The 25,790-nt window shown below is 42.5% G+C and overlaps 2 protein-coding genes across 18 annotated transcripts in view; one reads left to right on the forward strand and one right to left on the reverse strand.

The window, feature by feature from the left end:
• Positions 1–77: 77 nt before the first annotated feature.
• Positions 78–13,841, forward strand: COQ6 (coenzyme Q6, monooxygenase). 4 transcript variants are annotated; one of them, XM_069597040.1, is made up of 12 exons: positions 78–348; positions 6,203–6,337; positions 7,646–7,704; positions 8,010–8,133; positions 10,195–10,325; positions 11,022–11,129; positions 11,220–11,282; positions 11,472–11,579; positions 12,549–12,751; positions 12,826–12,941; positions 13,210–13,276; positions 13,709–13,841. In XM_069597040.1, the coding sequence occupies exons 1-12, from the start codon at positions 183–185 to the stop codon at positions 13,773–13,775; spliced, it is 1,347 nt and encodes a 448-aa protein (XP_069453141.1). In that variant the 5' UTR covers positions 78–182; the 3' UTR covers positions 13,776–13,841. The 4 variants fall into 4 exon arrangements, 3 of the variants coding, with proteins under 3 accessions (XP_069453141.1, XP_069453140.1, XP_069453142.1); XM_069597039.1 differs by having other exon boundaries at positions 95–348; positions 13,110–13,276; XR_011258353.1 differs by having other exon boundaries at positions 112–348; positions 12,834–12,941; positions 13,110–13,276.
• A 3,066-nt stretch (positions 13,842–16,907) lies between these two features.
• The window catches only part of ENTPD5 (ectonucleoside triphosphate diphosphohydrolase 5 (inactive)), a 32,002-nt gene continuing 23,119 nt past the window's right edge, over positions 16,908–25,790 (reverse strand). For all 14 annotated transcript variants that reach the window (XM_069597046.1, XM_069597052.1, XM_069597049.1 and 11 more), the window contains 9 exons: positions 25,618–25,653; positions 25,188–25,276; positions 24,801–24,880; positions 24,041–24,102; positions 23,001–23,102; positions 22,162–22,302; positions 21,374–21,430; positions 20,550–20,665; positions 16,908–17,760 (listed from right to left, as the gene is read on the reverse strand). In XM_069597046.1, coding sequence (XP_069453147.1) covers positions 17,674–17,760; positions 20,550–20,665; positions 21,374–21,430; positions 22,162–22,302; positions 23,001–23,102; positions 24,041–24,102; positions 24,801–24,880; positions 25,188–25,276; positions 25,618–25,653 — 770 coding nt within the window. In that variant the 3' untranslated portion in view covers positions 16,908–17,673. The remainder of the gene's footprint in view (positions 17,761–20,549; positions 20,666–21,373; positions 21,431–22,161; positions 22,303–23,000; positions 23,103–24,040; positions 24,103–24,800; positions 24,881–25,187; positions 25,277–25,617; positions 25,654–25,790) is intronic.

The following is a 25,790-nucleotide window of genomic DNA, read 5'->3' on the forward strand; positions in this document are numbered from 1 at the left end:
TATCCGGCCCAGTCAGGGAGGCCTCGCTTTCTGATTGGCCTATTCTCTTCGTAATTTATACTTCCGGTTTTAAGATCGTCGCTCTAGCGGCCGGTGATTGGACGGCTCGTCTCCGGAAGTGCTGCCTTAGGCGGTCCTGTTGAGTTCAGTTCAGTCGCTCGGATAAGGCGCAGGTCAGCGCCATGGCGGCCCAGCTGGCTAGGGTCCGGTGGGGCGCTGTCTTTGCCGCTGCCCAGAAGGGCCCGCGGGTCTCCTGCCGGAGGTGGGCTGGCGCCTCTGCGGACAACGTGTACGATGTGGTGGTGTCAGGGGGAGGCCTGGTAGGCGCCGCTATGGCTTGTGCCTTAGGTAAGCGCATCTCCAGGCCGGCATTTGCGGGGAGCGAGGCCGTGAAGGAACGATGAGGAGTGTGGGAGCCTTGGCACTGTTTGCCCAAAGCCTGAGTCTTGCACATCTTGTGGTCCATTCCCTGCCCAGAGGAACCCCAGGACCCCAGGGGCAAACGTTTGTTCCTTCAGAATTCCGAAGGGTCAAAAGAGGGAGGGACCGTAAGAGTCCTTCCAACACGTGGGGACACAGACCCGCCCAGGGTTATTTCGGTCTGGACACCGAAGTCATCCGGCAGTTGTCTACTGAGCTAGGTTAGGCGGTTTTCTTGTTGATGTTTTTTAGACCGCTTCATTGAGATATAGTTTGCATACCGTAAACTTCACCCACTTAAAAGCATATAATGTAATGATTTTAGTTTATTCGTAGAGCTGTGCAGCCATCGCCACAATGAATCTTAGAACATTTTTATCACCCCCCCCCCAAAGAAACGCGAACCCGTTAGTAGTCACTGCCCATGCAGCCCGCCCTTTCCCCCGACTCCTCCAGCCTAGTACCCTAGGCAACCACTCATGTACTTTTTCATCTCTATAGATTGGCTTTTTCAGGACTTTTTCATATACGTGAAATCTGCTTAATGTTTTCAGGAATCATCCAGGTTGCAGCATATGCCAGTGTGTGCGTGCTCAGTCGCCTCCTAGTCTTTGCGACCCCGTGAACTGTCGCCTGCTAGGCTCCTTTGTCCCTGGGATTTTCCTGGCAAGAATACTGGAGTGGGTCGCCATGCCCTCCATCGGATCTTCCCAACCCAGGGATAGATCGAACCGGAGTCTCTTGCATTGCAGGCGGATTCTTTGCCGCTGAGCCACCGTGGGGGATCGAGGGGGGGGGGCGGGGGGGGCGGGGGGAGCCCAGCCGGTACTTTCTTTTTATTGCCAAATAGTAAATAATATTTTTGGTGGCTATACATAGCATATTTTGTTTATTCATTCACCAAGTGATAGACATTTGAGTCATTTTCACTTTGGAGCTATAACAAATAATGCTACTAATCATTTCTTGTACATGCTTTTGTTCGTGTAAACATGTATTTTTGGTTGTCTTGGATATAATCTTAGAAGTGGATTTTCTGGGTCATTTGGTAAACTCTGCTTAACGTTTTGAAGAACTACCAGTGTTCTAGAGTGGCTGCACCATTTTACATTCCCACCAGCAATAAATGAGAGGTCTCATTTCTCCACATCCTGGACAGCACTGTATTGTCGTTTTGTTATAGTTATAATAGTGAGTGTGAGGTAACATCTCCTGGTTTTGATTTGTATTTCCCTAATGACTAATGATGACTATTCTTTCATGTGTTTATTGGTTATTTGTGTATCTTCTTTGGAGAAATGTCTGTTCAGAACCTTTGCCCATTTCTAAATTGGATTATTTGTCTTTTTATTATTGAGTTGTGTTTTTTATATTGGATTGGCCAAAAAGTTCATTTAGGGTTTTCCATAACATGTTATGGAAAAACCTGAATGATTCTTTTGGCCAAGGCAGTATATTCTGGGCACAAGCCCCTTATCAGATAAATGATTTGCAGATGTATTCTCCCATTTTGTGAATTGTTTTCTCACGTTCTTGATGGTGTCCTAGGAAGCACAGAAGTTTTTGATTTTGATGAAGTCCAGCTTATCAGCCTCTTATCACTTGTACTTCTGGTATCATGTCTAAGCATTCATTATCTAACCTCCAATCAGGAAGATTCGCTCCTGTGTTTTCTTCTAAGAGTTTTATAGTTTAAGTTGTTACCTTTCAGCCTGTGATCTACTTTGAGTCCAACTTTTGCTTTTCCACGTTTAATTTAGACTGCTCTTACCTTGTGAAGTAGATATTTTCATCTTTTATATGAAGAAACTTGCTTAGCAAGGTTAGGTAATGACCAAAGTCTCACACCAGGCAGAGACAGAGTTTGAACCTAGACCAACAAATTCTTTTGCTTTTAACAATTGTACAGTGACTTTCAGAAACTGGATTTGAGTTTTCTGGCTTCCATGGTGGCTCAGATGGTAAAGAAACTGCCTGCAACGTAGGAGACCTGGGCTTGATTCCTAAGTTGGGAAGATCCCCTGGAGAAGGAAATGGCAACCCACTTAAGTATTCTTGCCTGGAGAATCCCATTGACAGAGGAGCCTGGTGGGCTACAGTCCATGGGGTCATAAGAGTCAGACACGACTTAGTGACTAAACCACCACCACCAAAAAAAAAAAAAAAAAAAAAAAAAAAAAAATAAACCACCACCACCAGTATTCTTGCCTAGCGAATTCATGGACAGAGGAGCCTGGCGGGCTATAGTCCATGGGATCACGAATCATACACGACTGAACAGCTAACACTTTCATTTTTCAATAATGAGAAAGTCTTTGTTGATTTTGGTGTGGGCTGATAGTCACATTTTCCCTAGAAAGTAGGGAAGTTTCCTTTTCTAGGTGACTGGTGGCAAACAGTGCTTTATATAAGCTAATGGGCTTGAGTCTCAAAATCATTTTGTAAAATACAGTTATCAGCACTTGCTATAGGCATCTTTTAAAAGTATCTTGTGTATACTTTTTTTTCCTCTGTGCCAAGCAGCTTGTGGAATCTTAGATCCCGACCAAAGGTTGAAACCTGGGCCTGGCAGTGAGAGCACCAAGTCCTAACTATTGGACTGCCAGGGGATTCCCTATATTCCCACAGTTTGAGAACAAGAAACAGAGAAGAGCTTAATTGTCTTGTAGTGACTTTACCTCTTAACTGTTTATACAATTTTCTATGATATGTACTTGAAAAGTTTTTGTCTTACTGAGTTTTTGCTAATTTCATTAATATTTGGTGGTGTGCTATTTTCTTTGTTTAGCAGTTTTTTCCTTCCTGTTTTGTTCTCTTTCTCACCCCATTTGCCCCATCCCAAGGATGGAAAGTTTTTACAAGCGTAGAGAATTCTGTATTGTAATTGTTCATTTTTCTGTTTTTTTTTTTCCATAGAAGTATAAATTCCTTAATTCAAGGCTGACTATAAGCAGATACTTGCAAAACAATTCTCTGTGTAAGTTTATGAAAGAGAGGTCATAGGCTGAGTACACCAGGTTATGAGTCGCTGCCTCTAAGTAAGTCAAACCTGCCAAGTGTAGGTTTTCCCTAAAAAATTCACATACCAGCTAATTTCTTGTTTTAAAAGCTCAGAGAAAATAGTGAATGTTAAAACATGAAAATTGAAGCTTGGTGGGAGATTTGTAAGTCTTTGGTACAATTTATTCAGTGAGCAAGTCTCTGCTTTTTTCATATAAGATATAAACAAAGTAAGGAGACTCTGCCCTTGGGCAGGTCCTGCTGAGTCAAGTAAACAACCTGCTTGAGATTTTGTGCTTGCTAGTGTCTCCCCTTGATCATCATGGCCTGTATTCCCAAAAGTATTCTTTGCTAATAGTTTATATGGTGATCAGCTTTTACATTTTGACATCCACTTAATCTTGGATAGCTGCTTTAAAAATGAAAATTGTCCGTGGCCTCTTCACATTTCCCTATAGACCAGTTTATGTTTTCCTTGATTCTTTTCTTCTTTAAACTCACATTAGTTTATGTTTTAGGCTTGAAATGTCTATTTCCCTCTCAGCATTGTTACTTGTCAATGATATTCTCCAGTAATTTTTTTCCAAGAGAGTTTCCTAAAACAATGATATTAAATAGCTAAAAATAAAATACTGAAAAATAAAGTATTGACCCTGACTATTTTATGTGCTTGGAGATCTATTTTTTTTTTTGACCAAAGGAAATTTATAAAGTACATAGTGTTATGTATGCATTTGTAGGTGATGAAAGCTAGAAACTGTGAGAGCTAGGATTAAAATCCAGAGTTTCTGGTTTTCATTTCCAGTCCAATGATTGTTTTAAATAAGAAGGAAACTTCCTTTAAAGGAAGTTAAATGATGAAGTGACAGGTCTCTATATGAGATTGCATGTGTTTAAATCCTCGGTCTTGTCTCTAATTCTATCTAGGTAGAACTGTATAAATTACTCACAATTTCTGTACATTGATTTTTCTCATCTCTAAAATTAGGACAGAATAGCTTTTTATTCTTCATAAAATTATATTATGGATTATATCAGAAGATACCATAGTAAACTATATGCACTAGGCATATAGGAGTTAGTAAACATTAGCAGTGATGATAATGATAATAGTGATTCTATGGAACTTTGCTTTTAGATATGCAGGAAAAAGTAAACTATTAATATAATAATCTTGTTAGTCATAAAAGTGACAAATTACTATGGCACTAGGTTGTCATTTGATAAAACTAACTTGGATTCTTTATAGAATGAAATGATTTCAAGGTTAAAATTTAGATATTCACCTATAATTCATAGTTTCATTTAATTCAATCAACAGCTAAGTTATATATGTTTGTGCTTCAACATAAACATTATAGAGGCTAAATGATATTATAGCCTAAAATACGTATTATTATTTTTTTTTTCTATTTCTGTTCCCCTGGACAAGTATGGGATGGAAATCTGACTCTTCCTAAATGTTTCTTGGTCTGTCATTGAACAAAAATGTCTGTTAAGACATTGAGTATCTCTTTGTGGGTTGAGGAGATAACAGCATATACTACTGGGACATTATTGCAATAAGAAAAGAATTCCTAGCCCCCAAGGAGTTTAGAATCCAGCAAAGGGGAACGATCTGTAAATAACGAACAGAAGGGAAGATTGAAATGAAAGCTACCCTAGAGGAACAAGGAACTGACTTCTCCTGGGGGCGGAGGTGTGCGGGCACGGTATGAAGAACACTGCTGTGGAGGCGAGGCTTCAGCGAGTAGGCTCCACAGGGAGCAGGGGGCTGCGGCTTTCAGTGCGGGAGCGGCTACTGTTAGGTCAAGGCCAGAGAAGTGATGGACCGGAAATCACCCGCTCTGCTGAGCGTGGCCAAGGCCGGGGCTCCCATCCTTCAGAGCAGAACCGCTGCCGCACGGCAGGGGGCGCTATGCCTAGCTGGTGGGTTCAGCGCTACTCACTTCCTTTCCCACTGGAGCTGCCCTTGATTTTCACCCTTTCTTTGTTGTATGTTACAATAGCGCCTTTTTTTGTCATTTACATTCCAAAATAAAAAGAGGGGTCAAGGTTTGTGGGGTTTCCCTGACCATTACTAAGTAAAACCTGCAGTGTTTCTTCTCTCTGGTAATTCCATCACAGGTGTTTTCTCCTTTCTTGGTAGTGGCAGCTCACTGTTTATCTTTTTCCCTGCACCTTTTTCTGAGACACTGTGGAGGGTCTGTGTCTGTGCTAGTTACCCAGTACCAAAGTCTCCAAGTCCTCTTTTTACTTCACTATACAGATGTTTTAGGACCAGAGTTTTCGGCACCACTGGTATATTTTCTTGGCTCTCTTTTCTTTTATAAGCTCTTTTATTTTTGACTTAATCTTGAGACCACAGTGAATTTTGTTTGTTAGCTTTATTCTTCTGTTGAACAGGATTTGTCATTTTTAGTGACTTAATACTTTTAAGGTTGTAACTATCTGGTATCTAAATACTGCTGCCTGCCTTCTTTTTTCTTTTCTAGGGCATTCTAGTCCCTTGTTACGGGTTATGCCATTATTTGCTTCTTTGCACATGGCAGGGGTTGGTCTGGAGAGTTCTTATTGCCGCGAGCAGGGTGGTTTACATGACTGAAAAGGTGCTGTGTGTTACTGCTTAGGACTCCGTATGATGTTCCCTTTTTATGTGCCCTGTAATAAATTTGTATCCTAAGCACTAAGGAATTAGTTAATATGATACTTCTCTTGGAAATGAGAGAATAAATTGATTTTTCTAAAATGATATAGCATTTTGTTTCTTCTTTTTTTTTAGGACATGATATTCACTTTTGTGACAAGAAAATCCTGTTGTTAGAAGCAGGTCCAAAGAAAGTGCTGGAGAAATTGCCAGAAACTTACAGCAACAGGGTCAGCTCCATCTCCCCTGGCTCTGCAACTCTTCTCAGTAGTGAGTAGAAGATCTTCTGTCATAGTGCCAGCCTCCTGTCTTGACTCTCTAGAATGTCTCTTAAGGCAGAGTCAGCGGGGCACCTGGCCAGGAGGGAGCTCACCGAGGTGCCTGGGAGAGGTGGGTGGGGGTGGTAAGTCTGTACATGGCTGAAGGTCCCAAGAATTGTTCATGTGTCCACTTCCGGTCTGAGGAAGACTTCCAGCAGACATGTGGGTCCATATGGGCATCGTTTGTGATGTTGGGTCATTATAAATTGGTGGAATTGAAACTATATGAACTAACTGTGACCCTTCACTTAGTGCCAGCATCCTCTTTATTCCCAGAGTCAGCCGTCTGTGGGGCTGGGGAGCCTGAATGCTAAGTGCTTCTAGGGTGTAGGTGGATGCGTGCACGGTTAGCACATGGTCTTCAGGTCTCTGCCAGATGTTGCTCCCTCAAGCCAGCCTATGTGGAACCATCCCATCTAAAATGAGACTCTTGCATCATTCTCTAGCCCCTTATACTGCTTTATTTTTCTTTATGACACTTAGTACCTGATTTTGTGGGAGGGTCTATCTTTCCAGCTAGAATGTCAGCTGCTGAAGGGCTGAGATTTGTGTGGTTTCCCACTTTGTGCTCAGTACCTAGAAGTGTATCTGGCACATAGTAAGTGCTCAATAAATATTTCAATGAATGAATTGCTTTGGTTCTCTAGATTTAAACAAAAAAACCATCTTTATCCAGGGAGTTTGTAACCTCAGTGGGCTTCCCTGGTGCCTCGGACAGTAAAGAATCTGCCTGCAGTAAGGGAGACCTGGGTTCAATCCTTGGGAAGAGTCCCCTGAAGATGGCAGTCCACGTCATTATTCTTGCCTGGAGAATTCCATGGACAGAGGAGCCTGATGGGCTAAAGTCCATGAGGTCACAAAGAGTCAGACAGGACTGAGTGACTAACACTTTGTAACCTCAGTAGGTTGATTTTTGTAACACTTTTTTAGTAACTCAGTAGGATTTTGTAACTCAGTAGGATGACTTTGTAACCTTAGTAGGATGGTGAAGAGAAAGTACAATATGGATCTAATTTCCTTTATTATTTCTCTCTTTCAATGTGATTTGACCTTGATCATGAAAGCTGGGTCTTTTTTCATGCTGTGTAATCAGAACTGGGAAACAGAGTAGCTTAGCTCCTAGCACCAAACAGGGTAGAAGTCGTGAGTATTTCTCTATTATTGAACACTGAGAACAATCGCTCACAAAGGGAGACCCAGAAGGGAGGGAGGTCCCGTGAGATTGCTCTGGTCTGTATGTAGCTCTTTTCTCTCCTAGGTTTTGGTGCCTGGGACCACATCTGCAACATGAGATACAGAGCCTTTCGGCGAATGCAGGTGCCTCCTTTATCACTTTTGGCAAGATATCTCAGTCTGTCTTGAGTTAAAATAATAGAGTACACGTTCTCCAGGTTTTCTGTAAATGTGGGAAGAATTCAGGCAGAGTTTACACTCCATCTCAGGAAGTAGGAGGGAAGCATTCACAAGAGAATTTTCTTCTTACTGTACATCTCCTGCCAGAGGGACTGACACCTTGGGGTTGTTCTGCTTCAGTCCCTTGGGAAAGCGGTGCTCAGTTTCTGATTAGAGCAATACCTCCTTTACCCTGGGTTGTAATACATGCTTTCCCTTTGTGTTTCCAGGTGTGGGATGCCTGCTCAGAGGCCCTGATAATGTTCGATAAGGATAATTTAGATGACATGGGCTATATAGTGGAGAACGATGTCATCATGCATGCTCTCACTAAGCAGCTGGAGGCTGTGTCAGGTGAGGCCCCTGACTCTGCCATCTTCCAGTCACTCTTTGGAAGGAGAACTGGCCTGGAATTATTCTAGGACTTACTGAAAGGATCTTTCCTACAGATACTGATGTTCACCATAAAGAAGCCCTCTGAGGGTTATTTCAGGGTTGTTCTTCCTCTCTCTTTTTAAAACAGCTTTACCCAGGTATGACTTACATACCAGTAAGTGTACACCCATTCTAAGTGTACAATTCAGTGACTTTGCGTTTTTCAGAATTTGCCTCTTCTGGACATTTCATTTAAGTAGACTTATACGATGTGTATTTTTTGTGTCTGACTTCTCTCCCTGAATATATTTCTGAGATTTATTCATGTTGTAGCATGAGTCAATGCTCCAGTCTCGTGTGCATGTATCACACCTTGTTTATCCATCATCAGCTGATGGACATTGGGTTGTTTCCACTTTTTAGTGGTTGTGAATACAGCTAGGGACATTTGTGTACAAGTTTTTGTGTGGATATATGGTTTATTTCTTCTGGGTGGATTCTTAGGACTAGAATTGCTGGGTCATGTAATAATTCTATGTTTAACATTTTCATAAATTGCCAAACTTGAAAGAGGCTGCACCATGTAACTTTACTGCCAACAAATTTAAGAATTCCAATTTCTCCACCCCTTGCCAAAACTTACTCCCCTTAGACTTTCTTTCTTTTTTTTTTAAATAGCCATTCTAGTAACTGTGGTGAAGGCAATGGCAGCCCACTCCAGTACTCTTGCCTGGAAAAATCCCATGGATGGAGGAGTCTAGTAGGCTGCAGTCCATGGGGTCGGGAAGAGTCGGACACGACTGAGCAACTTCCCTTTCACTTTTCACTTTCATGCATTGGAGAAGGAAATGGCAACCCACTCCAGTGTTCTTGCCTGGAGAATCCCAGGGATGGGGGAGCCTGGTGGGCTGCCGTCTGTGGGGTCGCACAGAGTCGGACACGACTGAAGTGACTTAGCAGCTTAGCAGCAGTAACTGTTAGGTGGTGTCTCATAGTTTTGATTGTATTTACCTGATGACTAATCATGTTGAGTATCTTTTCAGATGCTTGTTGGCTGTTTGTGTATATTTTTTGAGAAGTGTCTATGCAAAACCTTTTGCCCATCTAGAACTAGATTGTCTTTATTTTTTTAGTTGTAAGGGTTCTTTGTGTAGTCTGGCTATAAATTCCCTTTATATACATATATGTGTGTGTATATATATATATATGTTTTATAGATATTTCAGGGTTCTGGAGGGAGAAAAATTGGAAGCAACTTAAATGCTTTTTGATATGAGAGAATTGTTCATCCATGGAATGAACTTCCATGTAGTTTTAAAAGATAACTTAGATCTAACAGTCACTTAGAAACATGTCCCACAATATACTGGTGAAAAAAAGTCTGTGTTGCATGATCCCACTTGTATGTGTGTGTATGAGGGGGAATGGTGTGTGTGCATGTACAAACATAGGAAATTACCTGGAAAGCAATAGAACAAAGCTTTAACTGTAGCTATATCTGAGTGGTATGATTAAAGGTGATTCTCCCTGCCCTCCCCCCCTTTTAAACCTTTATTTGTAGTTCAGACTTTTACACCAAGTAAAAGTAATAAACATATAATTTTTATGATCAGAAAAGTAAAATGTCTTTCGGGGAAAGGAAAACCTTATGAAATCTAGAACCTGTTTGAGCCTGTGGTATTCCCCACCCTGTTTGTCTGAAAGCACATGTGGGTTCATTTGGACACAGAGTGAAAAAGAAACTAGAGGAGCAGGAGTAGGGGAAAAAAGAGCGCCTGGTCAGGTGATAAGTCAGTGAGAGATTCTCCCCTCACACACACACTGATTCAGCCCTGTGATCTCTGTCTTTTATTAGCTCTTAGACCATAACATTGATCACATGGGTTTTTTTTTTAAGGTCTTTACCTTTCTTATTTAGGAGTCAATGATAAGATAAAGATAAGCTGTCTTGCAACCTTGCTTTATTTAGTTACTGAGTTTTTTCCTCAGCCTCTGGGCCAACTGTCTAATGTTTTGTTTTCTCTCTTCTGACCTCCCTAGACCGAGTGACCGTTCTCTACAAGAGCAAAGCAATCAGCTATACCTGGCCTTATCCATTTTCCATGGCAGACTCCAGCCCTTGGGTTCATATTACCCTAGGTGATGGCAGAACCCTCCAGACCAAATTGTTGGTAGTTGAAGATTCTTATTTTGCCAGGGGTCTTTCATATCCGCATCTTATTAGTCTGTGGTCTCTTGTTTTAGATCTTAGCTCTAGTTGAAGTTGATTTGAGGCAAAGCTTTTGGCTATAAGGACCTGGACCCACTCAGACCAGCTCCAGTTGGGATGGCCCTATTGTAAGTGCTGCACAGAAGGCAATCTCTCAGACCACCATATATCTTGAAGTAAAGGATAGCTGGCCTTACAGGGACAGGAATCAGAGGGTCAGAAAATGAGCCCTTTCCCTACCTCTCGGGAATCCTGCAGTCACTCATCTTGCATCTCCCATTTTCTTTCTTTCTGCTCATCAGCTTCCCCTTTTACATGGCAGCCATTCTCAGCCTTATATCAGGACTGTTTGGCTCCAGTGTCTGCCTTGCTGCTTTCTAGTTCAGTATGAAGAGACTTTGGCTGAGTTTAACCTATGGCTGGCCCTTCTTGGGTCAGATGTCCAGCTGTGGTCTCTTCATTGAAGCTGGGATCACTTATGTAGGGCTTCTCCTCTAGGGGCTGGGAGTGAGGTAGGTGTGATAAAGAGTTGCCTGCCCCAGATGGGGTTGCCAACAGTTGGAACTAGAGAAAACTTTTAGGAGGCAGGGACAACCTTCTGGAATAGTTTTGTTAATTAAGAGGTTGGCAGACTCAGCAGGCTCTTGTCTGCACACAGATTGGTGCAGACGGTCACAACTCAGGAGTGCGGCAGGCTGCGGGAATCCGGAATGTTAGCTGGAACTATGACCAATCCGCTGTTGTGGCTACTCTGCATTTATCAGAGGTAAGATCCTGAGCCTACCATCGGCAGCCCTGCTCATGCCTAACTGGGACTGGGCACTCCTGACAAGGACTTTTCTCCTGTGTGTTGTAGGCCACCGAAAACAATGTAGCTTGGCAGAGATTTCTCCCCTCCGGGCCCATTGCTCTGCTTCCGGTAAGATGTCCTTCTGGCTTGTCTTCTTAAACATGTCAACCCTTCGCCTTTTAGAACCTCACTTCACTCAGCCTTTTGCTGGTTGCAAGGGGCTATGCCCACACTAGCTTTGTTACCCCTTCTTATCGTCCCTGAGAGCTCTTAGGAACCGAAGTGTCAGCCCTTGGCATTGATGTTCTTTTGACACAGCTCTCAGACACTTTGAGTTCCTTGGTTTGGTCCACATCCCATGAACATGCAGCAGAGCTGGTCAGCATGGAGGAGGAGGAGTTTGTGGATGCCATTAACTCTGCCTTTGTGAGTATCACCTGCCAATGATGCGTTGCGGGGATAGATACAGAAAGATAGTTCTGAGTAAGAAGAAAGTAATAATGAATACACTGCCCCTTTGGACTTGTACCACTTGATCTAGGTTACGTGGGGGAGAGGCTTCAGGAAAATGTAAAACCACAGAAATTGGCTTGTGTGCCCTTCTGAGGGTTGTGGGCTGCTGCTCTGCTGACTGAAACAGCTGCCTGGGTGGAAGTTACTTGGATAAGTAACTTTTTTTGAAGTGATAATACTTTGATCAATTTTAACAGAAGCCAGCAAGAACAAAAGGAACTAAATGTACTAAAGGGGCTTCCAAGATAAATGAGGACCCTTTCTGGGTCACTTAGTATATGTTCCTGGCATAAGGCCTTTGCAGTACATTCGTTCAGGAAGTTAGGAGTGCTGCTATGTAGATGGCGCTGGAGTTAGACAAGTGAGATATAGTCCCTGCTTTCAGGAAGTACAGAGTGAGGAAGGACACAGACATGAGTTAGGGTCCAGTGTAGAGTTTGCATAGGGTGCTATACTATGGAGCTTGAAGGAGAACAACAGACACAGAGGACGGTTTGGAGGTAGGTTTACAAAGCGATGGTAGCTTCTGGATACTCCTGATGAGCTAGAATTGAGGGGACATTCTAAGCAGAGGGGAGTGTGGAATCAAGAGCATGCTGTAGAGAGAGCTGCTTTGTGGCTGGCACATGCATTTTGAGGGTTAGGAATGGTTGAAAGATGAAGCTCAGAGGTAGGCAGGGGCAGCTCATGAGCAATTTGGCTTGATCCTACAGCTTGTGGGGAGTGATAGGGAATTGCATTTTGCATTCATTTGAGGAGTTGCAACTTGTGGTACCACTACCCATGGCTGTGGTTATAAAATGGTTGCCTTGTTGAATGTTTTAACTCCCCACTGGAATCGCTGATGAACTTTCACTTTGTTTTGTGGTCGATACTACTCAGTGGAGTGATGTGAACCACACAGACTTCATCGACTCAGCTGGCTCCATGCTGCAGTCCGCGGTTGCCTTTCTGAAGCCCACTAGAGTCTCAGCTCGCCAGCTGCCCCCCAGTGTAGCCAGGGTGGACGCCAAAAGCCGAGTCCTGTTTCCTCTTGGGTTGGGACATGCTGCCGAGTACGTCCGGCCTCGGCTGGCCCTCATTGGGTAAGACAGTAACAACACAGCGCTCCCTTTTCCCTCTGGCTGGAGGCCACACCTGAACTCTGCTTTATTCTTAGGGATGCAGCCCACAGGGTCCATCCACTTGCAGGGCAAGGTGTCAACATGGGCTTTGGGGATATCTCCAGCTTGCTTCATCACCTCAGTACTGCAGCCTTCAATGGCAAAGACTTAGGTAAGGATTCAGTGTACCTTGGAGAAGTATCCCAAGCTCATATAATATGGGAAGACTGCGAAAATGGCTCCTCAGGAGCCAGATATAGTGGGCATAAATGCATCTGGATTGCTAGGAAGGAAAATAGTACTACAGAATTAGGGAGGTAACCTTGCCTTTTCCCTCCAGGCTCCATGAGCCACCTCACAAGTTATGAAACAGACAGACAGCGTCACAACACTGCTCTTCTGGCTGCTACGGACCTACTGAAAAGGCTCTATTCCACCAGGGCTACCCTCCTCGTGCTGCTCAGGACCTGGGGCTTGCAGGCTACAAATGCAGTGCCTCCACTCAAAGTAAGAGAGCTCTCCCGGATCTCCAAGAATCTTGCTCACTGAGGAATGACTCGGCCAATGACTCTTTAATTTCTTTGGATTTTTTCTTGGCTATTAAATTATAATCTTTATCTGAATACCTTCCCCAGTGGTTATGAGCAGAAATGTCCCTGATGCGCTTTTAGGCATTAGCCCACATGCAAGCAGTAACTTGATATAAAATAGTGAATAGGGGTTCTTAAAGATGCTTAAACTCCTTTTGCTGCTGTCCAGCTTCTTTCCTGAGAAACCTCCATTAAAAGTTACTTTGGAGGGACCTGGAAGGACAATCTATCTGGAACGTTCACCAATTTTTGCTTCAATCACTTTAAATATTTTAAAGTATTATCTTCACCTGCCTTCATATGTTAAAATGTCAAGAGTATCACTCACTTGATTTCATTTTATCTCTAGGAACAGATTATGGCCTTTGCAAGCAAATGAATACTCTTCTTCTGGAGATTATGTTGATGAAAAATGAATATTGAACATCTTTTGCCAAGACCATAACGTCATTTCAAAATTTAATAAATTTACATTAGAATTCTTCTGTCTCTTTTTCTCCTCTGCTTAATGAACTTTTGGAGCCCAAATAATGAGTGATAATTTATGGTGAGGAGGGCATATCAACCAAGCCAAGGGAAAAAAAACAAAGGAAGACTATGACTTGGTTGAAAAGAAATTTTTATTAAAACAAAAATTGCTTAGGTGCCATCTCATTCATTTTCACTTGTTAACAGTTTTTTTGAAAAAGAATTATACAACTTTTAAAAAATGCTGGTTGTAAATTTATAGTTTTTTTTTATAAAGATAAGAATTAGAAAGTCAATTGATACATTTTTGTTAGAACTGCTATTTTAAAATTAATGCTAGAATGCAGAATAAGACAAATTGCTTTAACCTTTATTATAGGTAATATTAGACTTTCTTGAAACCAAATTTTAAAATGCTAGTTATTACTTCCTTATCACAGCACCATTTTTCATCAATGGCTCCTCTGTGGGACACCACTGTATTCTGTCATAAAACAATAAATAATTTCATTGCACAGGTTAAAAGACCTCAGGAACCAGGTCAAAAGAAAAGAGTCTGATTAGCAGCAGAATTTGTTCACGTTTGATTGCAGACTGCTGGCAGACCTGGGCGTGGGGTGGGTAGCTTTACTCTGCAGTTTTGAAGTGCCTACCTCACAGTACCCAAGATGCCTATTGAAGAGATTTATGGATCCTTTGGATTTGTATGCCATAAAGAATATCTTGCCCAGAAGTCTGATTTGAAGATGAAAGGAGAAGATAACAGTCTGCTTTTGACCCAAGGTAAGCTTTTCTTGGGAAATATTTTTCAAGGAGTGGGAAATGTGTTACCACAGGGGAGCTTTTCAGGTAAATGCAGAAAATTTATAAGATCCTAGAGTAAAAACGTGAATGTTGCAAGTCTTCCTGGAATCTCAGGAAAAATGTGCCCAGAATGAAAGATGGCAGCTCTGGGAAAAGCTGGGTGACTACTGGCAAAGTCCAGAAAGGTCACTGTAGGGAAAAAAGGTCATCTTTCATAAGAAAATAGGTAAAAAGAACATGGATTCTACAAAAGTACACAAACAAAATCAGGCAAGACATGAATTTTAAGGCACACCTTGCAAGGACCTCCATGACCCACAGAGGATGTTTTGATGAAAACACACACACAACATCCACTATGTGGCAGGCCTTGTCCTAAGTATTTGAAATATATAACATATTTACAGAAAGGAAACCTAATCACCAATAGTAGACCCTGTAGGACCTCTTAGTAAGAGGCCCCAAAAGTATACTAGCAGCAGAAAGAATATTATAGACAAACTTTTGTAAGAAATAAAAATTCTCATTCTAAATTGTTCTTATAATGGATAAACTGGTTAATTCTCCAGATGTTCTAATCAAGATTATCAGAAAATATGTAGCTACATTTCTGGAGTTATAATGCATCTGCCCAAGAGTTCTGAAAGTATTTGGGATGACTAAAGGAGTCAGCTGAACAACGTGTGGCTTTTATAAAAAATGTTTCAGAGATAAACTGTGGTGATTAAAGACCAGGAAATCTTACTTCTCTGAACCCATCAAGCTGGAGGAGTCTTTACTGAACACAGCTTATCTCTTGGGAAAACATGGTTTCTAATGGGAAACGGTCTCCCCCAGTGAAGTTTATGGGATTTCAGTTCTCAAACCAGGAATTGAACCTGGGCCCTCACCAGTGAGCATAGAGTCCTAACCACTGGACCACCAGGGGATTCCCTGTCCCTAATCTTGAAGAACATTTAGTGTATGAAGACTGGTTCTAATGGCCTTCTCTTTGTCAAAGATGGGAAGGTCGAGAGGTCAAGTAGTATGTTAAAGAGAATGTAAGGGATTTAGGAGGTGTTTTCTTCAAAACACCAAGACTATGAAAGTGAAAGTGAAGTCATATCTGACTCTGTGACCCCATGGACCGTAGCCTATCAGGCTCCTCTATCCATGGAATTTTCCAGGCAAGAGTACTGGAGTGGGTTGCCATTTCCTCCAGGGGATCTTCCCGACCTAGGGGAACCCAGGTCTCCTGCTTTGCAGGCAGGCACTTTACCATCTGAGCCACCAGGGAAGCCCCAAAAGACTGGAAGGAGGGATTAGAGCAGAAGTGACTATGGAGGAGGGATTTTTTTTTAACATCAGTGCAGTCCCAAAGTGGAATGAGTTGTCTGGAAACATGCCTAAACAGAAACAGTGATAACGAGTTAGAAGCATTAAGGGACTGCAATGGATAGAAGACTGGATTACATTTTTTAGCTGTTTCCAACTCTAAAGATTCTATTATTTCATTCTGTTTTAGCATTTTTGGAAGAAGGAGTAGGTATAAAGGTGACCTCAGTATAATTAAACATTAGTGTGAAGAATGCAAAAATGCCACATAGAATTGAAAAAACAAATTTGGGGGGATAAGTATATAGAAATTTGCCTAGTTATTTGCACATGTCAGATATTAAATATTTCTTGACTCAATGGACTATCTTTAAAAATAAGGTTCTCCAGGAACTGGTGTGAGGGCCGAGTATATTTATGTGAAAAAGCTGAGTCTACTGTGGAAGCTACAAGTGTGTAGAGATACAATTCTGCTGGAAGGCAGCTGGAGGTAAAGAGCCAGACTACAGGAAGATCTTCCAAGTCCAAGAACAATCAAGTGGGTAGACAAGCAAATGCTGGTCATGTGGGAGAGAACAAGATAATGGACTTTAGGGGAAATAATTCACAAAATCAGATGCTGAATATTCAAAGTGAGCATCAACTATATGGAAGTGGGCCAAGATGGCCAACCAAGTCAAATGTATCACCAGGAAGGGTATCAGAAACCCTGGGACTAGACAGCTATGTAGAGAATGAAATGATCAGGGGGCAGGGCAGAAAGAGACACTGCTATGAAGAGACTAAAAGGGCAAGCTGAAAGAGGCTATTACCAAAATCTAGGTCCTTGGAAAGCATACCCACAGGCCTCTTACCAGAAGCCAGGGTATAGCTGTATTAGAAATACAAAGAAATAAAATTTAAGATGACAATATAAACACAAGTGTAGGAGGAGGTATTTGCAGTGGAAACACACATACTCCTTATATAAGATTGGATGTGTTCATTAATCCGAGGGTTGACTGATAAAAAGTTGATTAAAAGGTGGTCTGTACAAGGCAGCCACACCCTCCCAAAACGTGTCCCCTTAACTAGATGTCCCCCTTCTGGCCAATGAGGAGTTGCTCTCCATCCTGCTGAGATTTAGAATGGCTGCTCTCAGCTGCTGGGTTGGCGCTAACACAAAGTGGGATCGTGTAACTTCAGATATGGTGTTTTTCTCTGAATTACACATGGAAAGCAAAACCTTTTTCTTTAAGGGCAGGTAAGTGGAAGTAAAGGTGGGACAGGGCAAAGTGTAGGAAAAATACCAGTGTCAAAAGGTCATGGGACTGTCATCAGTTTAACATCTAAGAGGATAATTAAAATGTTCAAAGGGATGAGGCACTAAAAGGGCTGAAATGAGATTTTTCTTTGGTTGCCACGGTTCCATCCCTGGGTTCCCCAAAGTTATAAGTTCCAAAGCTGTTACTTTTGGCTCTCTGATACACAAGGAACCTCAAAGATTTAGATTCTGGTACCAGCTGTGCATGAAGAGTGGTTAGGAAACAGTTCACATTTGATGTGTAAAATTAATTAAACCCAAATCTCTAGACCCAAGGGCAAGACTTGTTTACAAAAGCCCGTTCCTCTTGATGAAAACAGCTGCTGGGCCCCCCAGACTAGCTCAGAACACAACAGAATCCTCTCCTCTCTCGTTCTCCCTTTAAAAATGTTGGCAAATGCAGGCCTCAGAGGAATGGCATCGCCTTAGTGGGAGATGCCCAGAGACTGCAGCAGGTGAAAGGTGGCCCCCAAGGCCCAGCCGGTCTCGATGTTGTTCACTTTCTTCGTGAGCTGTTGGGAAGGAGAAAAAGTCTTCACATTTTTATTCCATTTTCAACTCTAGCAAGTATAACAAGCAGATAATATCTTCCCAGATCATCTACATAGCTAAACCAAGGCAGCAGTGGGAGTAGCCAGTCTCTGGAGGCTTCTCCCAACACTCCCTGTAAGTTCCCCCCCGCTACTGCCTAGCGCCCCTACGCCTGCCCATCTGATCCCTGAATCTTCTGGCCCAGGAAGTGGTCTCAACTCAGGACTTCTGAAAAGGACCTTTTAGATAGGCTTCTGAACTCTCCCTAGTCCTGAAACTAAATATATAGCAGGTGTTAGTAGATTTAGGGGTAGGAAAGAACATACTAAGCTTCTCAATTCATACTTTGTAATTAACCTCCTCCTCTTAAGCACTCGTTAATAACCAACCAAGGGATTTTAGGCATTCTAGGCCAGATTGTGCTTCAGTTGGTTCCGTGACTTTGGGCAAAAGTTAATTTTCTCAATTACATAACAGGATTAGATTCAGTTCAGTTCAGTTGCTCAGTCGTATCCGACTCTTTGTGACCCCATGAATCGCAGCACGCCAGGCCTCCCTGTCCATCACCAATTCCCGGAGTTCACTCAGACTCACGTCCATCGAGTCAGTGATGCCATCCAGCCATCTCATCCTCTGTTGTCCCCGTCTCCTGCCCTCAATCCCTCCCAGCATCAGATCAGCATTTATCAAATTGTTTCTTCAGAATCCTAGGGGTTCCTTAGAAGTGCTTCAAAGGAGAAAGGAGGCAGATGGTGGTGTTCCAGGCCCCCTACCTCTGCTTCAACCAGATAACTCCATTTTTATCAGTTTTACTGGAATTCTGCATAAGCTATTATAAAGATGCTATGCCCAGGTTTGCAAATCAGTGGACTGCTTTTAATCTTCTAACTTCTTATGACACAATTCTTTTGTGTTAACTTAATAAAATGAAGTCAACAGTCAATGTGCCAAAAGCTGAGAAGAATGGCATGTGAATCATTATCTTGAGATTTAGTCTGTGATACCCAAGTCACACTGGGAGTGCCCCCTAGCCCCACCACCCTGAAATGTCCCTCTGTCCTCAGGACCTCGATGCCAAAGTGAAGCGATCTCTGGAATTGGGGACTGCCCACCCCTGATGCAAATTCTGCTGCCACTGAAATGAAGACGTAAAGGATGCCAGAAATGGAAATGGCAGAAAATTGTCCTTAAATGATTTGGTTACTGTTGATGCTTAAGTACAGGTAGTAGTTAACTTAGTATTGAGGGCTTAGGATGACCCCAAGCCTCCCACTGGTGTGAATTGCCTACACTAACAATATTAATAACTTACTATGTGCCAGGCACTGTACTTTATCTCCATTTTCATAACAGCCCTAAGATATGGGTACTCTAAGGACCCCCGTGTTTTGAATGAGGAACTTAAAGAGAGGGGAAGTAAGTCATCTAAGGCTACAGAGCTAGTAAGCTTGTAGAATCAGAGCTTGAGCCCAGATCTGATAGAGAACAGAGGCATGCTTTTAACACTACACTTTACTGACTATGGGCAAGTAACAAATGCCAATATTCTCGGCAGGTATAACACCACATTAAATCCAAATACCTTTGTACAAATAAATTTATGAAATCTGTATAACATAAGAAATGAGGCACTATAAACTGATCTGGAAATGAAGAAACAGGAAGGGGAAGTGACACAAGAGGAGGGAACTTCACAAAGTACAATCTATGTACTTGACCTTAAAATTCAAAGTTGCCTTGTGGCATAGTTTTATGTTTGTTACATCTCCTCTAATGGTCTGTATACTTTTCATCTTTGAGGACAAAGATTACATCTTAATCACCTTTGTAACTAAAATGTGCAATTACTAAGTTATGGTATAGAATATAAAAAAATAGGGGATGGATGAAACTTACTGTTTGGAATAGATAACAAGCTACTACAGATGAAGTAAGGAAGACAAAGAGGGACTCAAAACTGAAGAGGCACTAAATATATGAGGCACACACAAAATACATACAACATACTACGTAAGGCATTCAATACTCATGAGGTCTTAGAAAGCCACTCACTGGTGATGCCCTTTGGCAGAGGTCCGTCATGTCCTCTGCCAAACAAAATCATCAAATGGACTAATGAGTGAGCTGATGCTACTGGCCAGTGTACCTGCCCCATGCCCCTTCAAAAAGAGCAGCTTTGCCCCAGGCACCCTCTGTCCTTGTGCTCCCTTGACCAAACTTTACCTACAGTACTTGAAACCACGTTGTCAGCAGCAAAGACAGGCAGGACGTATGAACCCAGAATTCAGGAAGTACAGCACTGCTTGCACCCCATCCTGTGTGTTCCCCTTGCTTCTTACTCTGACTTTTGAAATTGATTTAATAAACCATGTGACTTGGGCATCTTAACTTGGGCCGCAAACCACTCTGCTCTATGACCTCTGGGATAGCTTGCCTGGTAATATAGAGTCGACCTTTGAACAACAGGGGGTTATAGGTGCCAACCCGTGTAGTCGAAAACCTGCATATAACTACAGTCGGGCCTCCGTATCTGTGGATGCAACAAACCACAGACTGTGTAGTACTGTAATACTTATTATTGAAAAGAATCCGTGTTATTCAGCCTGTATTATTCAAGGGTCAACTGTACTTAGAAGCTGCTACTCCATCAAGCTGATTTCCCATATTCATGGTGCCTTGCACACTGCCTTGTCCATAGCCTGAATGAAATTATCTCAACATTCCGTGGAGTGAGAGGGCTGTTACGTGACACTGGTGTCCTCTCTCTTACCCGTAAGACGGTGCTGCTCGCAAAGCCAAAGCCATCCTTCAACAAGGCTGTGATGTAACTGAGATCCATGCACAGGAAGGGACTGCCTGAGGTGAAGTTTTCCAGGTTATCACACACTGGCAGTGAGAGAAAGAAGAGAGTGCAATGCAAGTCTGCAGCCATCTGAGAGGTGTGATTTTCTCTAAATACGGACTGAGAATAAGCACAGCAGAATCCTCATTCTTCCTCTCCAGATGCTTGGGAGTCTCAGGGGCTTTAGAACTGTGCACTGACAGCCTCTGGAGGACTCCAGCTCATCAAGAACCTGCACATTTTTGACGTGACATCTCATATACCCAAAGGTGCGTGGGTCCTACCTAGTTCATTTGCTATGACCTAATGTTGGGGCTTAATTCAACTAAGTCCCTTATACAGTGTTAATGCTGAGACCCAGAAGACAGGGAAATACCAGTTAGTCCTATTTCATGGCCTCTGGATGAGATCAGTTATTTGCATTTACGATGGACTCCTTCAACGAAGCCTCTGCAACTATTTCTCGTATATTCTGGTGGTTAGTTTCATTACTACTGATAACACTATTTCAACTTCTTTTAAAAAAGAAAGAAAGAAATGTAGTAAGAAGAAAAGGTTTTCACTATTTGTCCAAACTCTTATATTCTCATTTTTTCTTTGCCACTTAATGCTTTTAACTGCTGGCAAAGATAGGAAACCAACCTGCTGAGTGGCTTTCTGCTGGCTGAGGTGCATCAGGTGACCTTAAGGTCACTGGGGTTGGCAGGCACAGCCTCACAGGCTTGCCTTCAGTGATTTCCACTGACACTTACCTTCCCTTGCTTTTCTCTCAAAATCTTCAACTTTTAAAACACCCCCCTTTTCATAATCTGAAATGAAACAGAACAGCAGTTGAAGTCAAAAGGCCTTCCAGGAAGCATAAGAAAATTTACCCTAGTGATATTTATAATAATGAAAAAGTAAAAAATTTCCAATATTAAAAATGAGATAAACAAACATGACATATCCCTACAATATAATCTATGCCATTTATTTTATTTATAATCTTATGTATGCTTAACTACAGCTAAAAAACTGGCCCATTAAAAAGGGGCCATTAAATACAGTAGAAAATAAAAAATTCATATCTCAGGCCATGACTGATCACATATATACATTCTCACAGCTAAACAAAATGTGTTACTATTATGATAAGAAAAACAGTTATAAAGCAGAGAGAGGAAACATTTTGGGGTGATGAGTATATTCATTATCTTGAATTTGGTGATGGTTTCGTGGATGTTTACACATGTCAAAACTTACCCAATCATATACTTGAAATATGTGCGTTTTATTTTATGTCAATTATACCTCCATTAAGATGTAAAAAAAAGAAAGAAAAGACTTCATGTATACTTGTTTAGTATATACTTCATGTATACTGGTTTAGGCCACCTTCTAGCCCCAAAAGATTCTAAACCATACTCTCCCACTTGAGTGACGTGGGAGCAAAGCAGGGTGAGCAGCTCAACAAAGCATTGCAAATACTCCTTTGTCCCCTCCCTTCCCCACCACAGGCTTGCCCAGCTCCCCCCTGCACTGACACCTGGCATGAACTTACCAATCATGTCTGTGTCCACGGCTCGGTCATAGTAGTAAGAGAAAGCGTAGAAGGAGCCTCTCTGGACCTCATCTGGTTGATGAAGTTTTCCTTGCACCACCCTCAGCACTTCCGCATAGCAGGGCTCAAAGCCCACCTCTCCTGTTGGGGCAAAGGTGCACAGGGGCAAGGTGGGAAAGTGAGAGGCAGGCTGCTGAGGGAGGAACACCAGGAGGACCAAGGCGCGCTGAGGCTCGGGACAAAGATGAGCAAACTTCTGCAGCTTCATCCCTCTGGAAAACTGGTACTTGCTTCTCCACGGAGGCTCCTTCCCTAACCTGCGTTCACCAAAGAAGCCACGGCCCACCTTGAGCTGCCGCCCAGCACTGTGTTTCACCGTAGTTATGATAAGTATGCAGAGGCTCACCTGCTTCTTCACTGGAAAAATTAAGTTGCTCCCTTGAGTTGAACGTCTATGCCTTTTATAATACCTAAGATCAATTACTGTTTTATCGTCTCAATTCTCTAACTGAAATAGCTAAACATTAATTGAATCTGAGACAGTTTCACCCTGCTGAGGGCTGAGACCGTTAATACGTTAGATGCCAGCTAAGAGGCCAGCTAAGAGGTTTCTAATGGATCCGCAACACTTGGGCAGGAAAGAGCTGCACAGAGAGTGACAGCTGCCGTGTTCACGGTCATGCTACACTACTCCTGGAGGCACACCAACATCTCCTCGGAATTAGCTCCTGTAAAAAAAAAGCTTCTCTTCTCTTGAGCTCCGGAAGAAGTTTCCCATGGGACTTTTCCAGACTTCTACTATAAACATAATTTCAACCAGTGGAAAAAACACCACTTGCCTTCTTGATTGCCACCATACTGGTATTTCACACCCCCAAAGATCCACTCTGCTTCCAACCATCTCGGCAGACAGGCACTTCGGAAAGTGTGTCCATCAATTCCTAGAAGAAACCAGACCACAAAGTAAGAGGCAAGGGTGTGAGGGAGAGACAGAAAGAAAGGCAAACAAGAAGCCAGTAAGGTTAAAAGGTATTATCAAGGTGGCTGGGCCCTAAAATCATATGGAATTAATTCCGTGACTGCATCCTACGATATGAATTCTTACTTGGGGTTCACAGATGGGCTTGGTGAACCCCCTGAAACTCCAGGCAAATTTTCATGCTTATGTCTATTTGGCAGAGGGGTTGTTGGCTTTCATCATATATTAAATCTAAAACTGATAATGGAATAAAGTTCCCTCATTTCTAAAAAAGGGAAAAAATACTGGTCTACTCTTCTCATTGGTTGTTTTAAGACTTAATACACCTGAAAATGTAAACTCTGAAATGTCAAATCATCATCACAATTATAGCTTACTGTGAACCACAGGCCACACAGATTTAATTAAATGCAAAATCTCTTTTAAGGCGAAGAAAAGGGGCATAAGAAGTTAAGCTAACTGGCCCTAAATCACAAGACTAGTACTGAACCTGGTTCTGCCTGAACTTTTGACCCCTTTCTGCCTATGAACAGAGGAATGGAGCGGTTCGGTTATTCTATCTGTAAGTGGACTGCTGCCTGCACCTCCCACATAAAACGTAAGGGCCTGAGCGAGCTTCTGCCAGATTTGCTCCTTGAGTCTTAATTTCTGCAGATGCTTCAGCCTTCTGGCCACAGACCCCCTATACCAACAGATATCATGCTGGAAATGGTTAATAATATATCTATAAAAATATCTGAGCTCATAAATTAGAAAAGGAATTTGCCATTATACAACATATGCCTCCTACTTCAGCATAACCCCTTCTGCCACAGAATCACTGCCAAGGTAGGGAAAAGGCAAGCTGAGTACTGGTGTCGCTCTCACCACACCCCGACCAGCACAGGCACCCAGACAAACCTTCTGTCTCCAGGGCTCCCAGGGTTGCTAGTCTTGCAGCTTTCAATCCAAATCCCAAGTAACTGTAAAATACAGGATTGACTAATTTCATGCTGGTCCTGAATTCTCCAGCTTAAAGCTCCTTCTTCCAAAAGTAATATGGTTTCTCCGTCTCCCTCTGGAGGGAGGAAAACCTTGCTCTCCGTGACCTATTCATCTCATGCAGACAACACACAGTAATTCCTGCACAGTTCAGATCAGGGCTGTGCAGTAAGAACTTTCCATGATTTAAAGGCCAGAGATGGTGACACTTCCTAGGGTCCCACCCTGGGAACCATCCGCAGAAAAGCTCTCATTATCTTAGCTTCTAGCCCAACTGTGATCAAATTCTGGGCTGGATTTTGAGCATCTGAGGTCAGTTTAAAAGAAGCTGACACAGAGCTTTGGCTGAACCTTCTTTGAGTGTTCTGTCTAGAGAAAACTTGACATATTACTTTCACTTTTATATTACTTATCTTTTTTACTCTTTTACATTATTTAAAAAAAATCTTATATTACTTTTTATTTTATTACTATTACATGTTTTTAGGCCAAGAATAGAGAATCTTGGGTCCCCTGGGCTTTGGTAAGTGGCTGATAAGTGGGTTTCAGTTATCAAGCCTTCGGGGACTGGCAAAGATTTCGTAAGGCTTGTCAGTTGCAACGAAATGTGAAAATGCTTTGAAAAGTTAGGAGAATCAGACAATGCAAAATATTATTTCTCCATGTCCCTCTCCCTCACCTATGTGTATAGAGCTTATAAGTGCTGTTAAACATCTCAAAGGAAGTGAGGTAGCCCCTAGGGGTTTGTTCCAGGGTTTTCTGCAAAACAGAAAAAGCAAAAAGACTATTCAGGATCCACAGTAGTCTGAAGATGTTATCCTCAGTATCCCCTCTCTCTCCTCCCCTCCAAAATCAGAGATGAAGAAGACAGATTACACTGCTCATCTCACAAGGCTTGAGGAATCAAAGGGACTCTGAACAGTGAGAGCAAGTTCAGTCAGTCAGTAATTGACACTACTCGGCCTGCTCACGGTGGAGCGGCTGTCTGAAACGGGGCCCTTTCTTAGCACCATGAAATGTCTGCCAAGCGGGTTGGTAACCAGACCCTTGTATGTATCTGACTCACCTCGAACTGAGGCAGGAACGTAATTTGGGTGGAGGCCCCTCCCAGGTCCAGGGTCCCAACAGTCTCCTGGTTGTGGCCGTGCAGCTGACCTGTGAATGACAGTCAGCTCTGAGCATCCTGGGCTTCCTGGACAGCCCAACACTCCCGTCTGCAATTTCTCTCCTACTCCTGGCATATACTGGAGGCATTCTGTAAACACTCCATGCTCCTCAGCACCTAAGGCTGTAAGCAAGGGCTAACCAGGAAGGACTCTTGCTGCAGCTGAGGTCCTGAAGGCAGGTAATAAACATTAACTTCCTGTCTTTCCTCCCCATCCTCCTTTTTTTTAAAAAACGAAAGAACAATATGAAGAGAAAAGGTATTGATATTTTGCTCCCTGACCATGTGTGAAACCCAGTTAAGTTCTTAGGTAAATGTGAGAATGTGTTACCTGTCAGAAAATTCACAGTAACCCAAGCTAATATGCCTAAAAAAGGAGAGAAAGACAAAGATTACATCCAGAGCATTTTTTCCCTTCTTCCTAGGCCCCACCTTTGTTCTCTTATCTCTAAATTTCGTGTCAAAATTACACATTCCCTGCTCCCCATCTTTCCATTTCCTGCT

This window comes from Ovis canadensis, chromosome 7, assembly GCF_042477335.2.
Source record: "Ovis canadensis isolate MfBH-ARS-UI-01 breed Bighorn chromosome 7, ARS-UI_OviCan_v2, whole genome shotgun sequence".
Lineage (NCBI taxonomy): Eukaryota > Metazoa > Chordata > Mammalia > Artiodactyla > Bovidae > Ovis > Ovis canadensis.